The 21,623-nt window shown below is 43.8% G+C and overlaps 1 protein-coding gene across 1 annotated transcript in view; it reads right to left on the bottom strand.

Annotated features, from left to right (window-relative positions):
- DZIP1L (DAZ interacting zinc finger protein 1 like) overlaps positions 1–21,623 on the bottom strand; it is a 48,554-nt gene that overhangs the window by 14,817 nt on the left and 12,114 nt on the right. Inside the window, exons 3-7 of the mRNA XM_063440903.1 lie at positions 17,664–17,748; positions 15,565–15,689; positions 11,670–11,831; positions 2,470–2,601; positions 1,614–1,676 (exon numbers count right to left, since the gene is read on the bottom strand). Coding sequence (XP_063296973.1) covers positions 1,614–1,676; positions 2,470–2,601; positions 11,670–11,831; positions 15,565–15,689; positions 17,664–17,748 — 567 coding nt within the window. The remainder of the gene's footprint in view (positions 1–1,613; positions 1,677–2,469; positions 2,602–11,669; positions 11,832–15,564; positions 15,690–17,663; positions 17,749–21,623) is intronic.

Raw genomic sequence — 21,623 nt, forward strand, 5'->3', positions numbered from 1 at the left:
TGGGGATTGGAAAATTTCTATAGTCTCATATATGGAATTAAAAATGTTCTGTCTCTCTTTGTTGCTCAAATGTGGCTTCTCCTTGCTCAGTACTATACATTGCCTAGAGGGCTCCTGGCTATAGAAAACATTTAAATCAGGGTCATGTTTTCAAAATACAGTGTGACATTATTGATATAATGCACATTACCTTAACACCTATCGACAATGTAAATAATGAATATGCACAGCTAAAATGCAAATAAGCATAGAAGAAGGTCATAGAGTAGGTAACCAAAACAGAAGTCAAAAAAATGTAAGTGAAAATAGATGTGTAGGATTTTGTAAAGGTTTGTCAGTGTTTTCCTGATGTAGGAGTGACTTGAGTCGATGTTCAATGTTTAATTATTTGTTTTTTAATTTTCTCTTTCTTTCTTTTTGTTTTAATGAAGAAAACAATTTATTCTAAATGCAACGTTTTCCCATTCCTCAACAGTAGTTGAGAAACTACTATTAATTCCGATGTTGGAGGACAGTGTGTCTCAGGTTTAGAAGATAAATACCCGTATATACTCGAGTATAAGCCGACCCGAATATAAGCCGAGGCCCCTAATTTTACCCCAAAAAACTGGGAAAACGTATTGACTCGAGTATAAGACTAGGGTGGGAAATGCAGCAGCTACTGGTACATTTCTAAATAAAATTCGATCCTAAAAAAATTATATTAATTGAATATTTATTTACAGTGTGTGTATGAGAATGCAGTGTGTGTGTGTGTATGAGTGCAGTGTGTGTGTATGAGTGCAGTGTGTGTGTGTATTAGTGCAGTGTGTATGAATGCAGTGTGTGTGTATGAATGCAGTGTGTGTGTGTGTGATCCAGAGCCTTGGTGGGGGGTTATTTTTTAATTATTATGTTAATATTGTTTTTTTTGTTTCATTAATATTTTTTTTATTATTATTATTTTTTATTTTATTATTTTTTTTATTTTATTATTTTTTTTATTTTATTATTTTTTTTATTTTATTATTTTTTATTATTATTATTATTTATATATATTATTTTTTTCGTCCCCCCTCCCTGCTTCCTAGCTGGCCAGGGAGGGGGGCTCTCACTCCCTGGTGGTCCAGTGGCATTGGTAGTTCAGTGGGGGGAAGAGGGGGACTGGCAGGGAGCACTTACGTCTCCTGCAGCTCCTGTCAGCTCCCTTCTCCTCCGCGCCGGTCTGGTCAGCTCCCCTGTCAGCTCACACTGTAAGTCTCGCGAGAGCTGCACTATGACCCCGCGGCTCTCGCGAGACTTACACTGGGAGCTGACAGAGGTGCTGAACGGACCAACGCAGAGGAGAAGGGAGCTGACAGGAGCTGCAGGAGAGGTAAGCGCTCGCTGCCAGCCCCCTGTCTGTATTATGGCAATGTAAATTGCCATAATACAGACAGTGACTCGAGTATAAGATGAGTTGGGGTTTTTCAGCACAAAAAATGTGCTGAAAAACTCGTCTTATACTCGAGTATATACGGTAAATGCAGGTCATTTGAGAAAAAATAATAATGAAACTAATACTTTTAATGATTTACTTTTTAAATGATCCTAAAATTTAATAAGCAATGTATTGCACTAGTTTAAGAGACTACCTCTTTCTTCTCCACACCGTGCTCTTTATGCATCTCCTTCAATGTTGTTTTCCATTCAGCTTCCTAAATATAAATAGATAATCATTAAACATATAATATTTTTGTAAGACTAATTAGCAACATCCATAGGATAGCCTAGAATAGGGGTAGACAACCTTGGCACTCCAGTTGTTGTGGGTTACATTTCCCATATTGCTCTTACTGACAAAATGCTGGTAAAGCATTAATTGAGATGCCTATTCCTAGCATAGAGCATTGATTGTTTATAGAATAGTCATATGCAAGATTGGATTGCTCAGAAGAGCATCACATTAGATTTAAAATAGAAACATATATCATATATCTGATAAAATCCTAAATCAGAAAGGCCATTAAGAAAATAAAAATATTAAGCAGTCATTCAGACCCATGACCCCTCAGACAGAAGTAAACATTATGGAAATTATGGGTGAATATTATCTAAAAATGTAAATAGGTTTATGTATATACATTGAGTTTAACTCCAGCAGGTAACAGGGCCGGCTGTCTTCTTGAAATCCTCAGGGGTGTGACAAAAAGTTTATAAAATGCAAATTTCTATTGAAATCTTCACTTTTTGTAAAATGAAAACAGAAGACATACTCTTCACTCATAAAGCATTTCAGCAAGCTAAAGTACTTTGGGGGTTCGTTTGTGTCTTTTTAATAATGAATGATAGAAACTTTTATATTCCAGATTTAAAACTACTTGTATGTCAAGATCTATATTTTCTCTTTAACTGTACAATATAGTCATTGATAAACAGACAGACGTGTAGAATTTTTTTTTTTATTTGGAGTAGTGTGGATCTCACTCACTAGGTAGGTATATGATTTACCTGTCTTTCCATCTCATCTCTCAGGTTTCTCAATTCCTTCTCCATCTTCTTTCGCAAACGTCGGTCTTCCTCGTCTTCAAGTTCCCCGAGATTGGAGGTCATGGACTTTTTATTTACCAGGTCCTGGAATCTCTAATTTATGTAATTGAAGTATGGCAGAAAGACACAGAGATCAGATTCTAAATTAGCCACAAATGAATATTCTACCAATTCACCTCGAAAACTGGAGTTTTTTTCATTAAGCATTGTGCTATGGTGAATTGATAATCAAATTGCAAAGTGTCATTGTAACGGATCACCTGGCACCCCGACTGGGTACCTCCGTTGATGGATGCTCCTAGCACTTCTTGAGGATTCCAAGCACTCTAGCCGACAACACAACCACCGCAGGACGAACCTCTCTTCCTTCCAGAGCGAAGCAGGAACGAGCTCTTAAAAGAGCTTAGGAGTGATTATAGCAAGGGAATATGCAGAGCATAGCAATCCCTTGTAGCAGATTCCCCCAAAAAGAGACAGGACTCCAAATTGAGGGTGAAGTAGAACTGACAAAATCTTTATTTTACTTGGGACTAGCCCATTTGGTCATTACATTAACATTGCTGTGAAAACTCAATAAAATTACAAACAGTCAAATCATAGCAGGCAACATTCAGTGACTTATTATAACATAATTACATATTTATAAATAGGTGGGGAAGACCATAATTAACACAAATGTCTCTCCTGCATGCAGAATTAGCGATATGCAAATCTACCCGAATATGCAAATTACCAGTCTTGCTATTCAGGTAGTGCATATTACTGTTGCTACCAACAGAGGGCACTACACAAGCTCCATAGCCAAATCCACCTAAGGGGTAGCAATCCTCAGCAGTACAGGAGAGCAGGCAATACATCTCAGGGGCCATAGTCACATGGCAGGAGGCTGGCAATCAGTCTTCTCCAATGCCCAGTGGCAAGGCTGGTACCGCCACATTTCTCCCCTTTTCCAAACAGACTAACAGGGTATCTGACCTCCTGCCGGTCAGTGCCCTGGTTAGTCCAGCAACCCACCCACGAAGCACAAACAGTAATACAGCCTACCCACAATGCATGGTTACTGCACCTGGGTAAAAGATTAGCTCGTCCATGTCCAGGTGCCTCAACAAGGCTGTGTGGGGTACTGATAGGCTGCCTTGGTGGGTTGCTGAGTGCCAGCGCTACCACGGGAGTAGCCTGGTTGGAGCCATGCTGAAAAGAAGAGTTGATAGGCTCCTCTCTCGGGATCTGGGGCTGCTGCTGGAGGGGGAGACCGACTGTCTCCCCTTTGGTTACATAGTCCTGTTGCTGGAGGGGGAGACCGACTGTCTCCCCTTTGGCTAAACAGCCCTGCTGCTGGTGGACAGGACCGACTGTCCCTACCCCTAGTGGTGCATGTGCAGAGACCACGGTCCCATCTGCACTGTTGTGGAGCTTACTGTCTCCCCTTGGTGGGTTAAGCTGCTGCTGGGGAGAGGGGGTAACAAGCTCCTCTCCCATACATACTTTCAGCCGCTGGGGAGAGAGACTAACTGTCTCCTCTCCTAATGACACACACTGCTGCTGGGGAGGAAGGACGACACCTTCAGCTCCCTGTAACACACACTGCCGCTGGGGAGGAAGGACTGCACCTTCGGCTCCCTGAGACTCACTGGACTGCTGGGGAGAGGGACCAACTGTCTCCTCTCCTAAGGACACACACTGCCGCTTGGGAGGAAGGACTGCACCTTCGGCTCCCTGAGACTCACTGGACTGCTGGGAAGAGGGACCAACTGTCTCCTCTCCTAAGGACACACACTGCCGCTGGGGAGGAAGGACGGCACCTTCAGCTCCCTGGGATACATACTGCCGCTGGGGATCTGGGCCGACTGCCCAGCATCCCTGTAGGGCCGGTAGAGAGACTTCGGTCCCATCTCCACCTGCCAGCTGGGTGTCTTCCCAGGACAAGTCAATAAGATCTTCCATCTCTGGTGCTGGTTGGGACATATGTGGTACAGTACCAAGGTCCCCTGATAACAGGCTTGGTTGCTGGGGAGGAAGAACTAAACTCAATGCTTCCGGTGGCATACAGTCAATAAGCCCCATCATGTCAGAGACAGGCGGCGTTATACATTGGAATAGGCAAACATAATCCTGTTCTAGTTCCCACTCCCGGTTGGCAAGAAAAGATAGATCTGGCTGAATGGCATCGATCTCCGTAAGGTCCCAGTTGTCTGCCCGCTCAGCTCGGATGGACCAGAAGCGAGCAATGTCGGTGTCTCCGAACCAGAGACTAGTTTCAATAGTATCCCACAACAAACCAGGGCCATCGTAGTCTTCCCCCTCAATACACTTGTACTCGATCAGCCATGGGTAGAGGTGGTAAGCATGCCACCGCAGGGCCCGATAGGAATCATCCAGCCACACCTCAGTCTCAACTAGCGTCTCCAGTTCGCTTACCCATTCCTCTGAGGGCTGGTTTCCCAATAATGGCATCCGCAGCTCTAGTTGTTCTGCTTGGCGCTGGTTAGTGGTCAGGATTTCCTCGAACCGGAAGGGTCGAATTTCGTCGATGTCCTCCTTCCAGAGATCGGTACGAAGCGCCACCCTCCACTCTGTCTCTTTTTCCTCTGGGATAGGATACTCCATACTGCGCATCACATCCTGTAGTCGCTGCTGGAGCCTGGCATCAAAGGGAGATACTGCACGGCCTTCCATCTCTGAAGTAGTGCTGGTTTTCCCAAGGCTAGGAAGCCATCCCACCGCTGCCACCAATGTAACGGATCACCTGGCACCCCGACTGGGTACCTCCGTTGATGGATGCTCCTAGCACTTCTTGAGGATTCCAAGCACTCTAGCCGACAACACAACCACCGCAGGACGAACCTCTCTTCCTTCCAGAGCGAAGCAGGAACGAGCTCTTAAAAGAGCTTAGGAGTGATTATAGCAAGGGAATATGCAGAGCATAGCAATCCCTTGTAGCAGATTCCCCCAAAAAGAGACAGGACTCCAAATTGAGGGTGAAGTAGAACTGACAAAATCTTTATTTTACTTGGGACTAGCCCATTTGGTCATTACATTAACATTGCTGTGAAAACTCAATAAAATTACAAACAGTCAAATCATAGCAGGCAACATTCAGTGACTTATTATAACATAATTACATATTTATAAATAGGTGGGGAAGACCATAATTAACACAAATGTCTCTCCTGCATGCAGAATTAGCGATATGCAAATCTACCCGAATATGCAAATTACCAGTCTTGCTATTCAGGTAGTGCATATTACTGTTGCTACCAACAGAGGGCACTACACAAGCTCCATAGCCAAATCCACCTAAGGGGTAGCAATCCTCAGCAGTACAGGAGAGCAGGCAATACATCTCAGGGGCCATAGTCACATGGCAGGAGGCTGGCAATCAGTCTTCTCCAATGCCCAGTGGCAAGGCTGGTACCGCCACAGGTAGTTTCCTCAATACAATGAATGGAGTGATTCTACCGAACAATCAGATGAATGCGGCATATATATATATATAACCCAGGTTAACTGCATACATAAATACATATACAATATATAGGCAGTACAATAGGATATGCTTCACAGTCTTAAAGGGACAGTAGTCCCAAAATGTCCATTGCTGATTTTAAAGGGCCAGTAGCAGCAATATAAATTAGTACATGCCCAAATATAGTCTTTAACGTGCAATATGTCCAGGGGCCATAGTCAGCGGGCAGGAGGCTAGCAGCCAGGCCTCTCCAGTTCACAGTGGCGAAGCTGGTTTCGCCACATTTCTCCCCTTTGTCAATTAGACTAACAGGGTACCTGACTTTCTGCCGGTCAGTGCCCTGGTTAGTCCAGCAACCCACCCACGAAACAGAAATAACAGAGCAGCCCACCCACACTAACCGGTTACTACATCTGGGTGAGGAAGGATTTTGTCCAAGTTCTGGTGTTTCACCACTGCTGGGTGGGAGACGGGTAGGCTGCCTTGGTGGGTTGCTGAGGGGGCAGAGACCAGCGGTACTCTGTCCTGTTGCCAGCCCTACCACGGGAGTAGTCTGGTGGGCGCCTGGTTGCTGGAGACTGGCTGTCTCCCCTTTAGGTGCACAGCTCGACTGCCGGAGGGGGAGACCGACTGTCTCCCCTTTGGATCCATCACACTGAGGCTGGGGAACAGGACCGACCGTCCCTATCCCTTGTGCTGTAAGTGCAGAGACTACGGTCCCATCTGCACAGTTGTGGGGCTTAACATCTCCCCTTGGTGAGTTAGGCTGCCGCTGGAGAGAGGGTGTAACAAGCTCCTCTCTCTGGACGGTAAACTGCCGCTGGGGAGGGGGGTTAGCAGGCTCCTCTCCCTGCCACTCTCTCTGCTGGTGGAAAGGGGGACCAGCTGTCTCCCCGGTCATTCTCTTGTCCGGCTGCTGGGGTGCGAGACTGACTGTCTCTGCTCCCTGCAGGACACACTGCCGCTGGGGAGGATGGACGACACCATCAGCTCCCTGGGGCACACACTGCCGCTGGGGAGGGAGGACGCTGCTCTCCTCTCCCTTCGCTTCACACTGCCGTCTTGGCATCTCACTTTGCTGCTGGGGGGCAGGAACAACAACCTCTGCCCCCTGTAACTCAGCCTGCCGCTGGGGAGGAAGGACTGCACCTTCGGCTCCTTTGGACCCACACGGCTGCTGGGGAGGATGGACGACACCATCAGCTCCCTGGGGCACACATTGCCGCTGGGGAGGGAGGACGCTGCTCTCCTCTCCCTTCACTTCACACTGCCTTCTTGGCATCTCACTTTGCTGCTGGGGGGCAGGAACAACAACCTCTGCCCCCTGTAACTCAGCCTGCCGCTGGGGAGGGAGGACGACACCATCCGCTCCCTGGGTTACACACTGCCGCTGGGGAGGATGGACGACACCATCAGCTCCCTGGGGTACACACTGCCGCTGGGGAGGAAGGACTGCACCTTCTGCTCCCTGGGACACACACTGCCGCTGGGGAGGATGGACGACACCATCAGCTCCCTGGGGTACACACTGGCGCTGGGGAGGAAGGACGGCACCTTCTGCTCCCTGGGACACACACTGCCGCTGGGGAGGATGGACGACACCATCAGCTCCCTGGGGTACACACTGCCGCTGGGGAGGAAGGACTGCACCTTCTGCTCCCTGGGACACACACTGCCGCTGGGGATCTGGGCCGACTGCCCAGCATCCCTGTAGGGCCGGTAGAGAGATCTCGGTCCCATCTCCCCCGGCCATCTGTGGGTCTCTCCAGGGCCAGTCCATGAGGTCCCCCACTTCTGCAGCTGGTAGTGAAGCAGGAGGTACCTCGGCCCCGTTTTCCCAGCTGTAGGCTAGCAGGTCTGGGTCTGCCACCCAGTTTTCCCGGTCTGCGTCCCCTCTCTGCGGCTGGCCGGAATTTAATAGTTCTACATAGTCCATCTCCAGCCCTTGTTCCATGCCAGCGAAACGGCGGAGGTCTTGTCCCAGTCCAATAGATCTCGGGCCCTGTAACATCTCACTCCGGTAATGCACGATAGCCCAGTACCGTGACTCTGCTGGACTGCCGAAGTCGACGTCTTCTGTTAGGGCCTTCCACAACAGGCCAGGGCTAGTGTAGTGATCCCCCTCCGGCTGGATGCCCTCTGCCCTCCACGTCTCTGGCTGGACAGTGCACCACCACAGTGCCCGGTATGAGACGTCCAGGCTCAGTTCCCTTTCCACGAGGTACTCAAGTCGTCTTACCCGCTCCCCTCCGGGTTGGTCCCCCAGAAGCGGCATCCGCCAGGCCATTTGTTCCTCCAACTGGTATGCGGCACCAGGAAAGCGCTGCTGCCGTTGATACTGGACTTCTTCCAGGGCATCATCCCATAATTCTATCCGGGCATTATCTCTCCATTCTAATTCACTCTCTTCCTCAGGTGTGTGTGTTGCCCAGGTGTGCGTGTTGCCCATTTTCCCAAAATCCTTTGTAGATAGGGTCGCTGTACGGGTACTGGCGTTGCCCTCACTTTGTAATCCAGGAATGGTGTTGTCTGTAGCTGTCCCTCTGGTTGTAGGAACGATCCCACCGCTGCCACCAATTGTAACGGACCGTTTCAGCATACAAGGGGAAAAATGCGTTTAGGCGATAATCCCCTTTTCCATAGACAGGCACAGCTACTGCAGAACATCAGAACTCACGAGCTGGATACGAAATACACTCCGAACTGGAACAGCTGAACAAGAAAAGCATACAATCGGCTTACACTCTTGGCAGTCAGCTTACAATCCAATCCCCCCCAAGAACGAGACGACACTTCATTTTGAGGGTTAAGCAGGAACTGTGGACTGAGACACCCAGTCTGGCTTTTATTACAACCAAGTACATACAGGACACTCCCAGGGGGAGGATGAATTTAACCAATCACATGGATGTACCTCCCACACATTTCCTCCCCTTAGATTAGCACTTAACATAATTATACCGTACACCTTTTTCCCCAATTCCTGGATGTACCCCAAATACATATGCTACACCTCCAAAACAGGTATCCCCTGATAGCCCTTATTCAGGGGGACAACATATGCAAGAATCAGCCCATTCGGATAAATGGTTCGGGAGATATGAAGTTCCAAAGATTTGACCGACCGCATGGGTAAAGTATCCGAAAACAGTTCCATGCATTTTGGCCCTGCGGTCGGTCACAAACAAGGGAATGAAAACAGGCGAATTGCCTGTGTTATAGAGCCTGGAGAGGGTTTGAATGAATTCCCTTGTTTGTGGGGTTCTTTCTACCGAACGGCGGGCCATTCGGTAGTTTCCATACGAATTTCTGGAAGTATGGAGGTCTCAGCGGTGTTTGCCTAGTCAAGTGTCCGATTTTAGTTCCAGACACTCGACGGCAAAACACCGCTGTTCGGTAGTTTAAGATGGCCGCCGCCACGTGGTTGTTTCCTGAATGGCGGCCACCCAGAGGACACAGAACACATTACATGATTGCCAATTACCCGTTTGCAACATTGTTGCAAACGGTAATTGGAGGCACACTTAGTCCTGGGTGGTCTGGTTGTTCGGTAGTTTCCTCAATACAATGAATGGAGTGATTCTACCGAACAATCAGATGAATGCGGCATATATATATATATAACCCAGGTTAACTGCATACATAAATACATATACAATATATAGGCAGTACAATAGGATATGCTTCACAGTCTTAAAGGGACAGTAGTCCCAAAATGTCCATTGCTGATTTTAAAGGGCCAGTAGCAGCAATATAAATTAGTACATGCCCAAATATAGTCTTTAACGTGCAATATGTCCAGGGGCCATAGTCAGCGGGCAGGAGGCTAGCAGCCAGGCCTCTCCAGTTCACAGTGGCGAAGCTGGTTTCGCCACACTACCGAACAACCAGACCACCCAGGACTAAGTGTGCCTCCAATTACCGTTTGCAACAATGTTGCAAACGGGTAATTGGCAATCATGTAATGTGTTCTGTGTCCTCTGGGTGGCCGCCATTCAGGAAACAACCACGTGGCGGCGGCCATCTTAAACTACCGAACAGCGGTGTTTTGCCGTCGAGTGTCTGGAACTAAAATCGGACACTTGACTAGGCAAACACCGCTGAGACCTCCATACTTCCAGAAATTCGTATGGAAACTACCGAATGGCCCGCCGTTCGGTAGAAAGAACCCCACAAACAAGGGAATTCATTCAAACCCTCTCCAGGCTCTATAACACAGGCAATTCGCCTGTTTTCATTCCCTTGTTTGTGACCGACCGCAGGGCCAAAATGCATGGAACTGTTTTCGGATACTTTACCCATGCGGTCGGTCAAATCTTTGGAACTTCATATCTCCCGAACCATTTATCCGAATGGGCTGATTCTTGCATATGTTGTCCCCCTGAATAAGGGCTATCAGGGGATACCTGTTTTGGAGGTGTAGCATATGTGTTTGGGGTACATCCAGGAATTGGGGAAAAAGGTGTACGGTATAATTATGTTAAGTGCTAATCTAAGGGGAGGAAATGTGTGGGAGGTACATCCATGTGATTGGTTAAATTCATCCTCCCCCTGGGAGTGTCCTGTATGTACTTGGTTGTAATAAAAGCCAGACTGGGTGTCTCAGTCCACAGTTCCTGCTTAACCCTCAAAATGAAGTGTCGTCTCGTTCTTGGGGGGGATTGGATTGTAAGCTGACTGCCAAGAGTGTAAGCCGATTGTATGCTTTTCTTGTTCAGCTGTTCCAGTTCGGAGTGTATTTCGTATCCAGCTCGTGAGTTCTGATGTTCTGCAGTAGCTGTGCCTGTCTATGGAAAAGGGGATTATCGCCTAAACGCATTTTTCCCCTTGTATGCTGAAACGGTCCGTTACAGTCATCTAAAATGTTTGAGAAATTTTTCAACTCTAATTCACAACCACTGCATGCAAACTACCAGTTATTATATGGCATGATGGTGCAATTTAGCTTGACCATGTTCATGTGCTTATAACAGAACAGAAGTGCAAGAGAAAAGTGATTAGGGAACTGCCTTAAAGACCCTTCAGGTAAGCCTGGGATCTCCTTGCACCATAACAACTTTTGGCCAATATGCAGCTGATTTTTTAAGTCATGTCATATCTATGTCCTTTTTTCTCTATTTATTACCAGATCACTGTTTTCTTATATAAAAATGTGTAACTATGTAAACCTTCACATATACTTTTTTGTCACATGACTAATTATGTATGAATACAAAATATATTGTAAACCCATAAAGTAGGCTTGACGTGGCATTAATGTAGCCCCTAGATCTGGAAAAAAGTGCCCAGCGCAAAACAGTTTCCTACATGCAGGTGTTATAGTTGGTGCTGTGGACTGTGTGACACCTGCACATTCAATTTATAGGTTTCAAAATCCTGGGATGCTGATACAAAGTCAAAAGGTATGACAAAACTCATCATGGAATTACCAGAGAATTGCATAAAGAGAAGGCGACATCAGGATAGTCACTTTTATATGTTTTGAAGAATTTATATTATTACACAACAAAACAATTTTGTAAACACAGGCCTTGAGAAAAGATTGGGTAAGGCACTGAAATGTGTTGCAATAACAATAGTAAAAAAATAGTATTTCCATTGATTTCATTTTCATTTTTGATAAATGCAAGGCTGTATTCTACACATGATGTTCAAGCAGGCTGCTCCACTTTAGACCTGTCTTGATATTACTTACATTTTCAAATGTCGAGTTTTTTAGGGTTATATCCTCAAGCTGAGAGAAGAACTGCTGTCTGACTTTATCAATCTCATCTTGGATTTTTACTCTCTCTTCCTCCTTCCACCTCTCGAAGTCTCTCTTCACATTTTCTTCACGGCGCCGAGCTTCTTCCAACTCCTGCCAATTAATTTATTTTGTTACAAAAATTAGAAGGCACTAAGGCAGAACATTTGGCGGCAACCTTGGATTTTAAAGACCAATTATCATCCAGGGCCGTCTTTAATAGTGATTGGACCCTGGGCAAGCATTTGCTTTGGCCCCCTGGACCCTGCTGCCCTCCCACTCCCTGGCATGCAATCATGCCTTACACTCCAACCCAGTGGCGGAACTAATGCAGAGAAGCCCTGGTACAAGAAAGTTGTTTGGGCCTCCCCCTCTAGCACAAGAGTGGCGAGAAGATACATCCCCATCTGTCATACAACTCCCACAATGCTATGCTAGCTGGGGATCTATACTTTGCCCATTCTTGTAGGGTTGTATTTGTGTGCAGTGTTTGTGCATTTGAATGTAAGCCTGTTTTTGTATAGAGTATATGTGTGCATGCAGAGGTGTATTTGTATGTACTATTACAATTGGAATGCAGAGGTGTACTTGTGTGTAGTGTTTGCGTTTGAATGCAGTGGTGTGTGTTTGTATGTATGGTTGACTTTTAAATGCAGGTGTGCAACTGTGAATTGGTGTATGCATATCATTTTGGCATTTTAATACTGGGTTTTGTTAGTATGTAATATTTGCCTTCAGGGTTGTTATAGGATGTAGTGTTGTCTTCTAAACATTTGTGTATAGTATTGGTGTTTGAGTAAAGGGTGTGTTTTATATATAATTTTGGAGTTTGAAATCAGGGGTGTGTTTGTCTGTAATGTTTGTGTTATCAGGGATGTGTTTGCATGTTGTTTTTGATTGCTGGGATGTATACACTTACACAGTTACATACACATCAACACACATATAAACATACTGACACATGCACATACCTTGACATACAGATACACACACTGGCACATGCACACAAATTCTGATATGCACACTGGCACATAAACACTCAGATACACACTGACACAGTTACACACTGGCACACACATACACACAGATACACACACTCTGACATACATGTGATCGTTTTTATGTTTGCAGCAGGGCAGAAGCAAAGAGTTGGAGGAGGCACAAAGCTGGTAAATGCTGATGCTGCTGTGGCAAGGCAAGCTGGTACTGTTATATGTAATGCACAACAAAAAAAATAATTAAAACATAAAATAAACACTGTGCTTAAATGCAACTGCAGCAATAATTAAACTCATCTAAAAAAAAAAAAAAGCAGTGAGTGGGGGCACATAGTAGAAAGGCAGTGAGTGGGGGCACAGGGCAAAAAAAGCAGTGAGGGGGGAAGGCAGGAGCAGTGAGTGGGGGCACCGAGAAGCAGTAAGTGGGGGGAAAGCAGGGCAGGGGCAGAGAGTGGGGGCATAGAGAAGAGAAGAAGTGAGTGGGGGAAGGCAGGGCAGGAGCAGAGAGTGGGGGCACAGAGAAGAGAAGAAGTGAGTGGGGGAAGGCAGGGGCAGAGAGTGGGGGCATAGAGAAGAGAAGAAGTGAGTGGGGGAAGGCAGGGCAGGGGCAGAGAGTGGGGGCATAGAGAAGAGAAGAAGTGAGTGGGGGAAGGCAGGGCAGGGGCAGAGAGAAGAGAAAAAGTGAGTGGGGGAAGGCAGGGCAGGGGCAGAGAGTGGGGGCATAGAGAAGAGAAGAAGTGAGTGGGGAAGGCAGGGCAGGGGCAGAGAGGAGAGAAAAAGTGAGTGGGGAAGGCAGGGCAGGTGCAGAGAGTGGGGGCACAGAGAAGAGAAGAAGTGAGTGGGGAAAGGCAGGGCAGGGGCAGAGAGTGGGGGCACAGAGAAGAGAAGTGAGTGGGGAAGGCAGGGCAGGGGCAGAGAGGAGAGAAAAAGTGAGTGGGGAAGGCAGGGCAGGTGCAGAGAGTGGGGGCACAGAGAAGAGAAGAAGTGAGTGGGGAAGGCAGGGCAGGGCCAGAGAGTGGGGGCACAGAAGATAAGCAGTAAGTGGGGGAAATCAGGGCAGGGGCATTGAGTGGGGTGGTTTTTCTAAAAACTATCCTAGCTGCAGCCATTCACCCAGAAGGAGAGGATCAGGGACTGGATACACTTACCTTCAACTCAGCTTAGTGCTGGCTGAGGCTGATGGGAGTGGGGATGTGCAGCAGCTCATTCCTGCCTCTCCTCCCCATGCTGCTACCTGCTGCTGCCTCCTTCCTCCCGCGGTGCTCTCTCATCGGCTGTCACTTCCTCCCAGCCAGCTAATACTACAGGGGCCCGGTCGGCTCTTAAAGGGCCATGGCACCCCACCGGGTCCCTGTTCAGAGATACCCATCGGGTGGCCCTAAATGCATGAGCCACTTGATAGGCCCCTCCAAATTGTTGTGGGCAGTGTGGGCCCACAGGGCAGCTGCTTTGGGCCCCCCAGGAGTAACTGGGCCCGGGGCAGCTGCCCCTTTTGCCCTGTGTTAAAGACGGCCCTGTTATCATCTGGTGCACAAACAGGTTTTAATATTTATATATTAATATAATATGGATCGTAGCACTCAGGATATTGCAGGTTATTACTAGAGAAGTATAAAAAGGAACAAGTCACTTCACACTGCATGTCAGAAGGTAAGAGTTAAAATTAGGTTGCTGACTAGTGAACATTGTATTTTTGAGATCTGTCTCTACTACTTTTGAAAATTACCTGTCTTAAAAGGAAAATTAGGATTCATATTGAGTTTAAATTCCTGTATCTCCTCTGCACAGCTGAGAGGTATGAGAAAGCTTTCTCAGGAAGAACCTAGGAGACACAACTTTGAGCCGTCTATTCGCAATTTTTGAATATCTCGGACAAAAATAGTGATAAGAATTAAATTTTATGGGCTGTCTTAGCAATGGCAAAATACTATATACTATCACAACATATCATAGATCATCCCTTGGCAGCATTTCCAAGAAATTGTGTGTCTACATTGCACCCTCCAGGCAGTCAGTCAGACAACTGTGAAGATACTCTTCCTCTTTCACTTTGTTCCTCACCACACAGGGGATATGATTGAGAAGCAATGTGTTGCTCATGCACCCTGGATAGAGAAGGGGTGAACATTATGTTGCCTGCAAATATTTTCTGTGAGAAGCATTGGATGAGCTGGTAGTTAATCTACCAGCTGGGGCAGAGCTGTAGCAAGGGACCATATCTCAACTGGATTAGAGGTAAGTTAACTAATTTTTAGGGGAACGGATGTGACATTAATCTAAACTGAGTTTTAAACACTCTAGGATGATTACTAAAGGTAGAGTGTTCCTTTAAACAAAGCTTTTTTTTTTTAAATAAAAGAGTAGGTTGTGATCCAAAAAGACCAAGAATAAAAAAAACAAAAAACGAACTGTCTGTAGTGTCAACGTTTTGGAATGCTTCATAAAGTTCACTTTTGGTCCTAGAGTTGAAGTACTTCTAGCAGCATTTAACTATTAAGTTGTTTTGAAAGCAAAACATGATAAATCTCTCCATAGATTCAAATTCAACATTTATGGCTGTGCATAGGCTACATATCACGAAACAGAATTTGGACAAAATCTGTCTGATTTTTTCACAGAAATACATTTTGTATTTTTTCACGTTTTAAAAATCCTAGCAGTGTACATCTCATAGGTGCCCAAAAGGTAGATCACCAGATGTTGTAGAACTATAACTCCCATGATGCTTTGCATGCCTTTAGAATTACAAAGCATAATTGAAGCTTTAGTTTTAAAACATCTGGGGATCTACCTTCTAATCTAGAAGCTTGAAATGATAATATCTGTGATAAAATAAACTTGGACTGTACCTGCATTTTTCTTTGATGCTCCATCTCCCTCTCTGCATCCAGCTGAGACTGAGTAATCTGTAGCTTAGCCTTTAGTTCCTCAATGCCAAATTCCATCTGTTCCACCTGCTTCTTCTTTTGCCTATCTGCAATAAGAACAGCAATATGTACAGGACTATTTAATTTAGAGGTTTTCACAAGTGTTATCCCATATAGAGTCCATCATTACAAGACAAAGTGACTGTCTAGAGAACAAGGAGGGACTGGCTTCTTCTTCAGGTAGGAGCGACAGAGAAGGTGTTACAATTTTATAAAGGTAGGCAGACAATGTAAAAGAGCAGCAGGAAATGCTAGCAGAATGCTTGGTTGTATAGGGAGAGGTATTATCAGTAGAATGAGGGAAGTGCTCATGGCATTGTACAGAACACTGGTGAGACCTCACTTGGAGTATTGTACGCAGTACTGGAGACCGTATCTTCAGAAGGATATTGATACCTTAGAGAGAGTTCAGTGAAGGGCTACTAAACTGGTTCATGGATTGCAGGATAAAACTTACCAGGAAAGGTTAAAGGATCTTAACATGTATAGCTTGGAGGAAAGACAAGACAGGGGGGATATGATAGAAACATTTAAATACATAAAGGGAATCAACACAGTAAAGGAGGAGACTATATTTAAAAGAAGAAAAACTACCACGACAAGAGGACATAGTGTTAAATTAGAGGGACAAAGGTTAAAAATAATATCAGGAAGTATTACTTTACTGAGAGGGTAGTGGATGCATGGAATAGCCTTCCAGCTGAAGTGGCAGAGTTTAAAAATTGGGCAGACTAGATGGGCCGTCACATTCTATGTTTCTATGTTTTCTTTTACATTGAAATTCAATGTAAAACATACCCAATAATATGTATACATATGGCCGGGGGAAGAAGTCAGACATCTAATATCTTGTATGAAAAAAATTTGGGGTTAAAGGAACACTATAGCATTAGGAATACAAACATAGAATGCAACCTATCTAGTCAATCTGAGTGCAGTGTTCTTGCTATGTTAACACTCCAATGCAAATTATTTCAGTTTTGTAGAAATCATGAAGACAGCCACAAGAGGAGCTTGATCTTGGAATCAAATGTTACTGATAGCGTATGGCTGTGCATGCCTATTTCTAATCCAATACTTCCCTGTGAGAAGCATTGGACTGGACGATATCGCAAGTGGCATCAGCTTGGATGCTGACATCATTAGAAGATGAGCTGGAGGCTGCAATGATTGGTAACCCTCAATAAGAGGGGGACCTAGATAGGAGAACGACCAAACAACATAGGGAGGGAAACCCTATCTTTACCAATTTTAGGGAATAAATTGACTAACATAGACATAAAAGGGGGAGACACAAACTAATGCCTAGAGATAAAAAGCAATGATGTCCCACAGCAGGAGCACATTCGGTATCAAATGTCTGAATAGCTTACAGAAACCTCAGCATTGCACAACAAAACAAGATAAACCGTAGAGCAAAAAAGAAAGGTTGAGGTAAAATGAGGAAAGATGATGTCAACCTGGCTCTCTGTGAGTCTTACCCTATGAAGGAGTCAACAGATGTGTTGTTTTTCAAAATAAAATTATAAAATTGTTCTAATTAAAAAAATAAAATAATATGTCATACTGAAATTAAAAAATACATTATTTTTTAAAACACCCAAAATACTTGGATTCTGGTGGTGGTGATTACTTTCCAGGACATCCACGACACTGTTGTTTGAACAGCTACTGAACAATGGCTCAAAATTGTAGGAATGCAGTTCAGAAAAATATGAGAGCCTATAGACAATATATAATTAGGCACTTATTCTCAAGCTTCTCAGTAAAGATAACAAATAGTCTATAACATAGGAATTATCAAATTATCTTCAGATTGGGAATAATACTTTTAGTCACCCCGGTGGACTTGTTTGAGAAGCACTGCTATGGAAGGTGGGGCATCATATTCCTGAAGTCAGTATTTTCATGGCTTCCAATCTTAGACAAACCCAAGGTACAGCTACTTGTTGTGGCCTGACATCATCATTATATTGATAGCCAAGACAGATTCATATACACAACATAAACACAATGCGTACCAGATTCTGTGATCTCAGGGTGTCGTCTCTGAATATGTCCTTGAAGGAATGAGTAGTTCATGAAACTTTTGTCACAAAATTGACACTGTGAAGAAAAGGATACAATGAGATATAACTTTTATATCTACTTTTATATAACTTATGTGGAGTTCAAACTCAAAATAAAACTTGCAGGTTTATTTACTAAAGTGAGAATTGGCTGGAATTTAAAGCAAATTGAATTTTTTTATTGGAAAAATAGCCAAAATAGGAAAATTCTCCAAGTAACCTATACTTCTGGTTCAGCTATTTTGGCCTTAAACACTTTGAATTCGCATTGCACTCCTGACAGTTTTTACTTTAGTGAATAACCTTGTTACCGTTCTTAACACTTTCATTTGGATGGTACAAATGATGTTGGTTTTTCAAGCCATGTGGAAAGAAAGTAAATCAAAGGGAAAAAAGCTCATGTACTAGAGCAGCTTTGTGGTTAATGAAAGTAAGCTTAAAATACAAATTAAAATACCAAATAAAAATAAAATAAAAAACAAGACAAACAAAAAGCACACCAAGAATAGCACCAAGTTGACACATTTTGTTTGAGCAGTACTTGCTTGTGATCTCAACTCCCAACGGCATCCGTTTTAATTCAAATGGCATAATTAACCCACAGCAACAGCTTTAAGGAAGTGTCTGTTTTTAACGTATCATATTTTAGCATTTCAAGTACTTTTGTTGGTACAAAATACATTTTTAATAATTAAAAACAATTCAGATAATACTGAAAGTTATCTCCCTGGCTAAAAAAAAATAATCATCACTTCAATTTATCACCATTATATACAGTCTAGTATAAGTCTTTATTCCAAGGTTCCACGTGATGTGAGCAACATCCTTCACTATGATGGCTTGTACAAGACTCTGCTATGTATATTAACGTTTGATTTCATCACAAATGAGTTTATTATTTCATACAGAACTGTGTATACACCTTATGTAATGAGTATATTCTTTTGAAAGAAGTGCCCTTATAACTTAGAATTATAGACCACACCTGGAATTCTACCAGATGACAATGTGGTTTTAGCCACTTTAGACGTACAAAGTTTGTACACTATCATTCCACATTCTGAAGGCATCCAGGCACTGAGAGACATCATTAGCACATCAGATAAATACTGCAGTCCACCTATTGAATACTTGTTAGAATTTCTCAGTATTGCCCTCATCTGTAATTACTTTAAGTTTGAGGAGCACTTTTATTTGCAGTTGTCTGGGACTGCGATGGTGGCGGCCATGGCACCTTCATATGCCAATTCATTTATGTACAAATTCGAAGAAAAATATATCTTAAGCCCACTTGGTGTGAAAATTATTGCATACTATCGGTTTGTGGATGATGTGTTCCTGCTGTGGCATGGTTCCCTAGAAGAATTAGAGGAGCAGATTTCTAAAATTAATAAATTTTCACTTCCAGTCAAATTTACGCTGACATATGATGCAACCAAGATACAATTTTTAGACATCATGATCTACAAGGAAGGAAGAAAATTGGCGTATACTTTACATCGGAAAAAAACGGATAGAAATACTTTGTTGTCTGCAAGCAGTTATCACCCTAAAAAATTAAAAGAATCACTACCAATATCACAATACATGCGAGTGTTGCGGTATAATAGTGATCCTAATAATCGTGAAAAACAAGTCTGTGAAATAACTGAAAGATTTCGAGTTAGGGGTTACACCCGTGAAGTACTCGAAGTGGCATTGGCAAAAGCTAAAGAAAAGTGGACCCAGGATAAACAAGAACTGGCAGATGTCACAGGTGATGGGGCTCGAATGTTCTTACCTTTAACATTTCTCACTGGAACAACTCAAATATGCAAATCAATCTATAAGCACTGGGACATTTTAAATTCTGACAAAAAATTACCATCTATATTTCAAAGAAGACCAATTATCAGCTACAAAAGAAACAAGAATCTGAGGGATATTTTGGTTCATAGTGACCCTGTACAATGTTATAAGAAACTTATAACACAAAAAAAGAATGGATGTTTCAAATGTAGTGGCTGTGTCACGTGTAGCCATATGAATCCAGGAAATTCCTTTGTCCATCCTCACAGTGGAAAAAGAATTCCGATTAAACACCATATTACATGTACAACAGATCACGTTATATATTTGATTACCTGCCCGTGCGGACTACCCTATGTAGGAAAAACCGATCTGACTCTACGAGATCGGATGAGAGGACATAGATCGGGTATTACTACGGCATTCAGAGACCAGAAGATGGATAAACCGGTTGCAAAGCATTTCTTAGCATCATTGCATAGATTACCTACGCTCCGGTTTATTGCGATAGACCATATCCCTCCTTTATCCCGTGGGGGTGATAGGTCGAGATTATTGCTTCAAAGGGAAGCCTACTGGATCCACCGTCTTAATACGGTGGCGCCCAGAGGTTTAAATGAGCAAATTGTATATTCCATGTTCCTGTAATATATTTATTATGCTCTGGAATGATCATAAGATTTGTGTAAATTTATCTTCAGGATACTTATGTTTTGGTACTTACCGTATCCCTTTAATTCACCATTTGGTGGGATTTTCGTTACTTAGGAATCTATTATGTAGAATTCATCTACACTTGTTACATTATTTAGTCAGTTAAAATGCTGTATTTTATGATTAATATCATAGCTCCCATATTTGTTTTTGATGCCTGGTAAAAGGCTTTTTTAATACAAAAATGAATGGAGTAATTATTTTGGTTTATTATTATAATGTAATTTTCAAGTATTATTGGACCTGCTATTGGTCCTTGTTGGATGTAACCCTGAACTCTGTATTAGTATATTTGTTTCACTTTGTCACAGTTTTTTTCCACACATCACGTTCATCACTGTGCTTGCATAGACAGAGTTCATGTTTTCATCCATGGATCAGTGCATGTCTAAAGTAATTTGGGTTTGATTAATTGTAATTAAGCTAGTAGTTTATAGTTCATCCTCCATTTATGTAAAAGGTTTTATTTCGCTAGCACTTATTCACCGTTTGGCACTTTTCCGTACACAGCATGGGAAGCACTCTATTCATTGTATACATCCGTTGCTTAGCAACGCTTATGCTAGTCTGACGGCATCACGTGGGGTCACGTGTCCCTCCTGTGCACTTCCGGGTTCGGACGGCTGGGTGATGGTCTCTCACTTCACATTGGTAAGTCAATATCAGATATTCTGTATATATTTGGACCAACCCTGTGTGAAACCCTTCAGTCATTCCAGTAATAATATAGTCAATGAAATGACGTGATGGATGTAGTTGTAATTGCGAGGTTAATAATGTGATGTTCACACACGTGTGATATGGTTTGGGGAACGCTTTATATGGGCACATAGTCTTGGCATGGGCCCTGAAACCGTGGGAACATACATGCATCAGTCTGCAAGAACTGAAACCACAATTCCCCGCATTAAAGTTATTACAAACCTGAGATTTACCAAGAAATACAATATCCCTGCCCAGTTTGTCTTTTAATCCTCTAGCAGATTTAGGAAAGTTAGAGGTAGATTGATTTTGTTCTATTTCTGCTGTGTTTGGGCAGAAATTAGTATGATGTGCTGTCGATGCACAAACTGCACAAGCTGGAGGCCTGAGGCCTGCAAAATGCCTGCAGAATAACTCAGTGTCCAATTTACTCCAATTAATGCTCAAATTGAACTGAGCCAGAGCTGCAGCCACCTTTGCAGAAAAGGAACGGTGGTAATCATCAAAAGCAGTACCACCGTATTTGTGCCCCAGGTCCAACATCTTGTGCATGTATGCATCCAGCTCTGCTCTTTTCCCTAGGTATACTGAGCAGTAAACATCCCTATAGATCCCAAAACCTAGTACAAATTCAGGGATGTTCAATTTTTTTTCAGCCTCAGGTCTCTTGCTCTTTCACAACTGATATATCCCCATATGCAAATGTCC

Source organism: Pelobates fuscus, chromosome 2 (genome assembly GCF_036172605.1).
Source record: "Pelobates fuscus isolate aPelFus1 chromosome 2, aPelFus1.pri, whole genome shotgun sequence".
NCBI classification, from domain to species: Eukaryota; Metazoa; Chordata; class Amphibia; order Anura; family Pelobatidae; genus Pelobates; species Pelobates fuscus.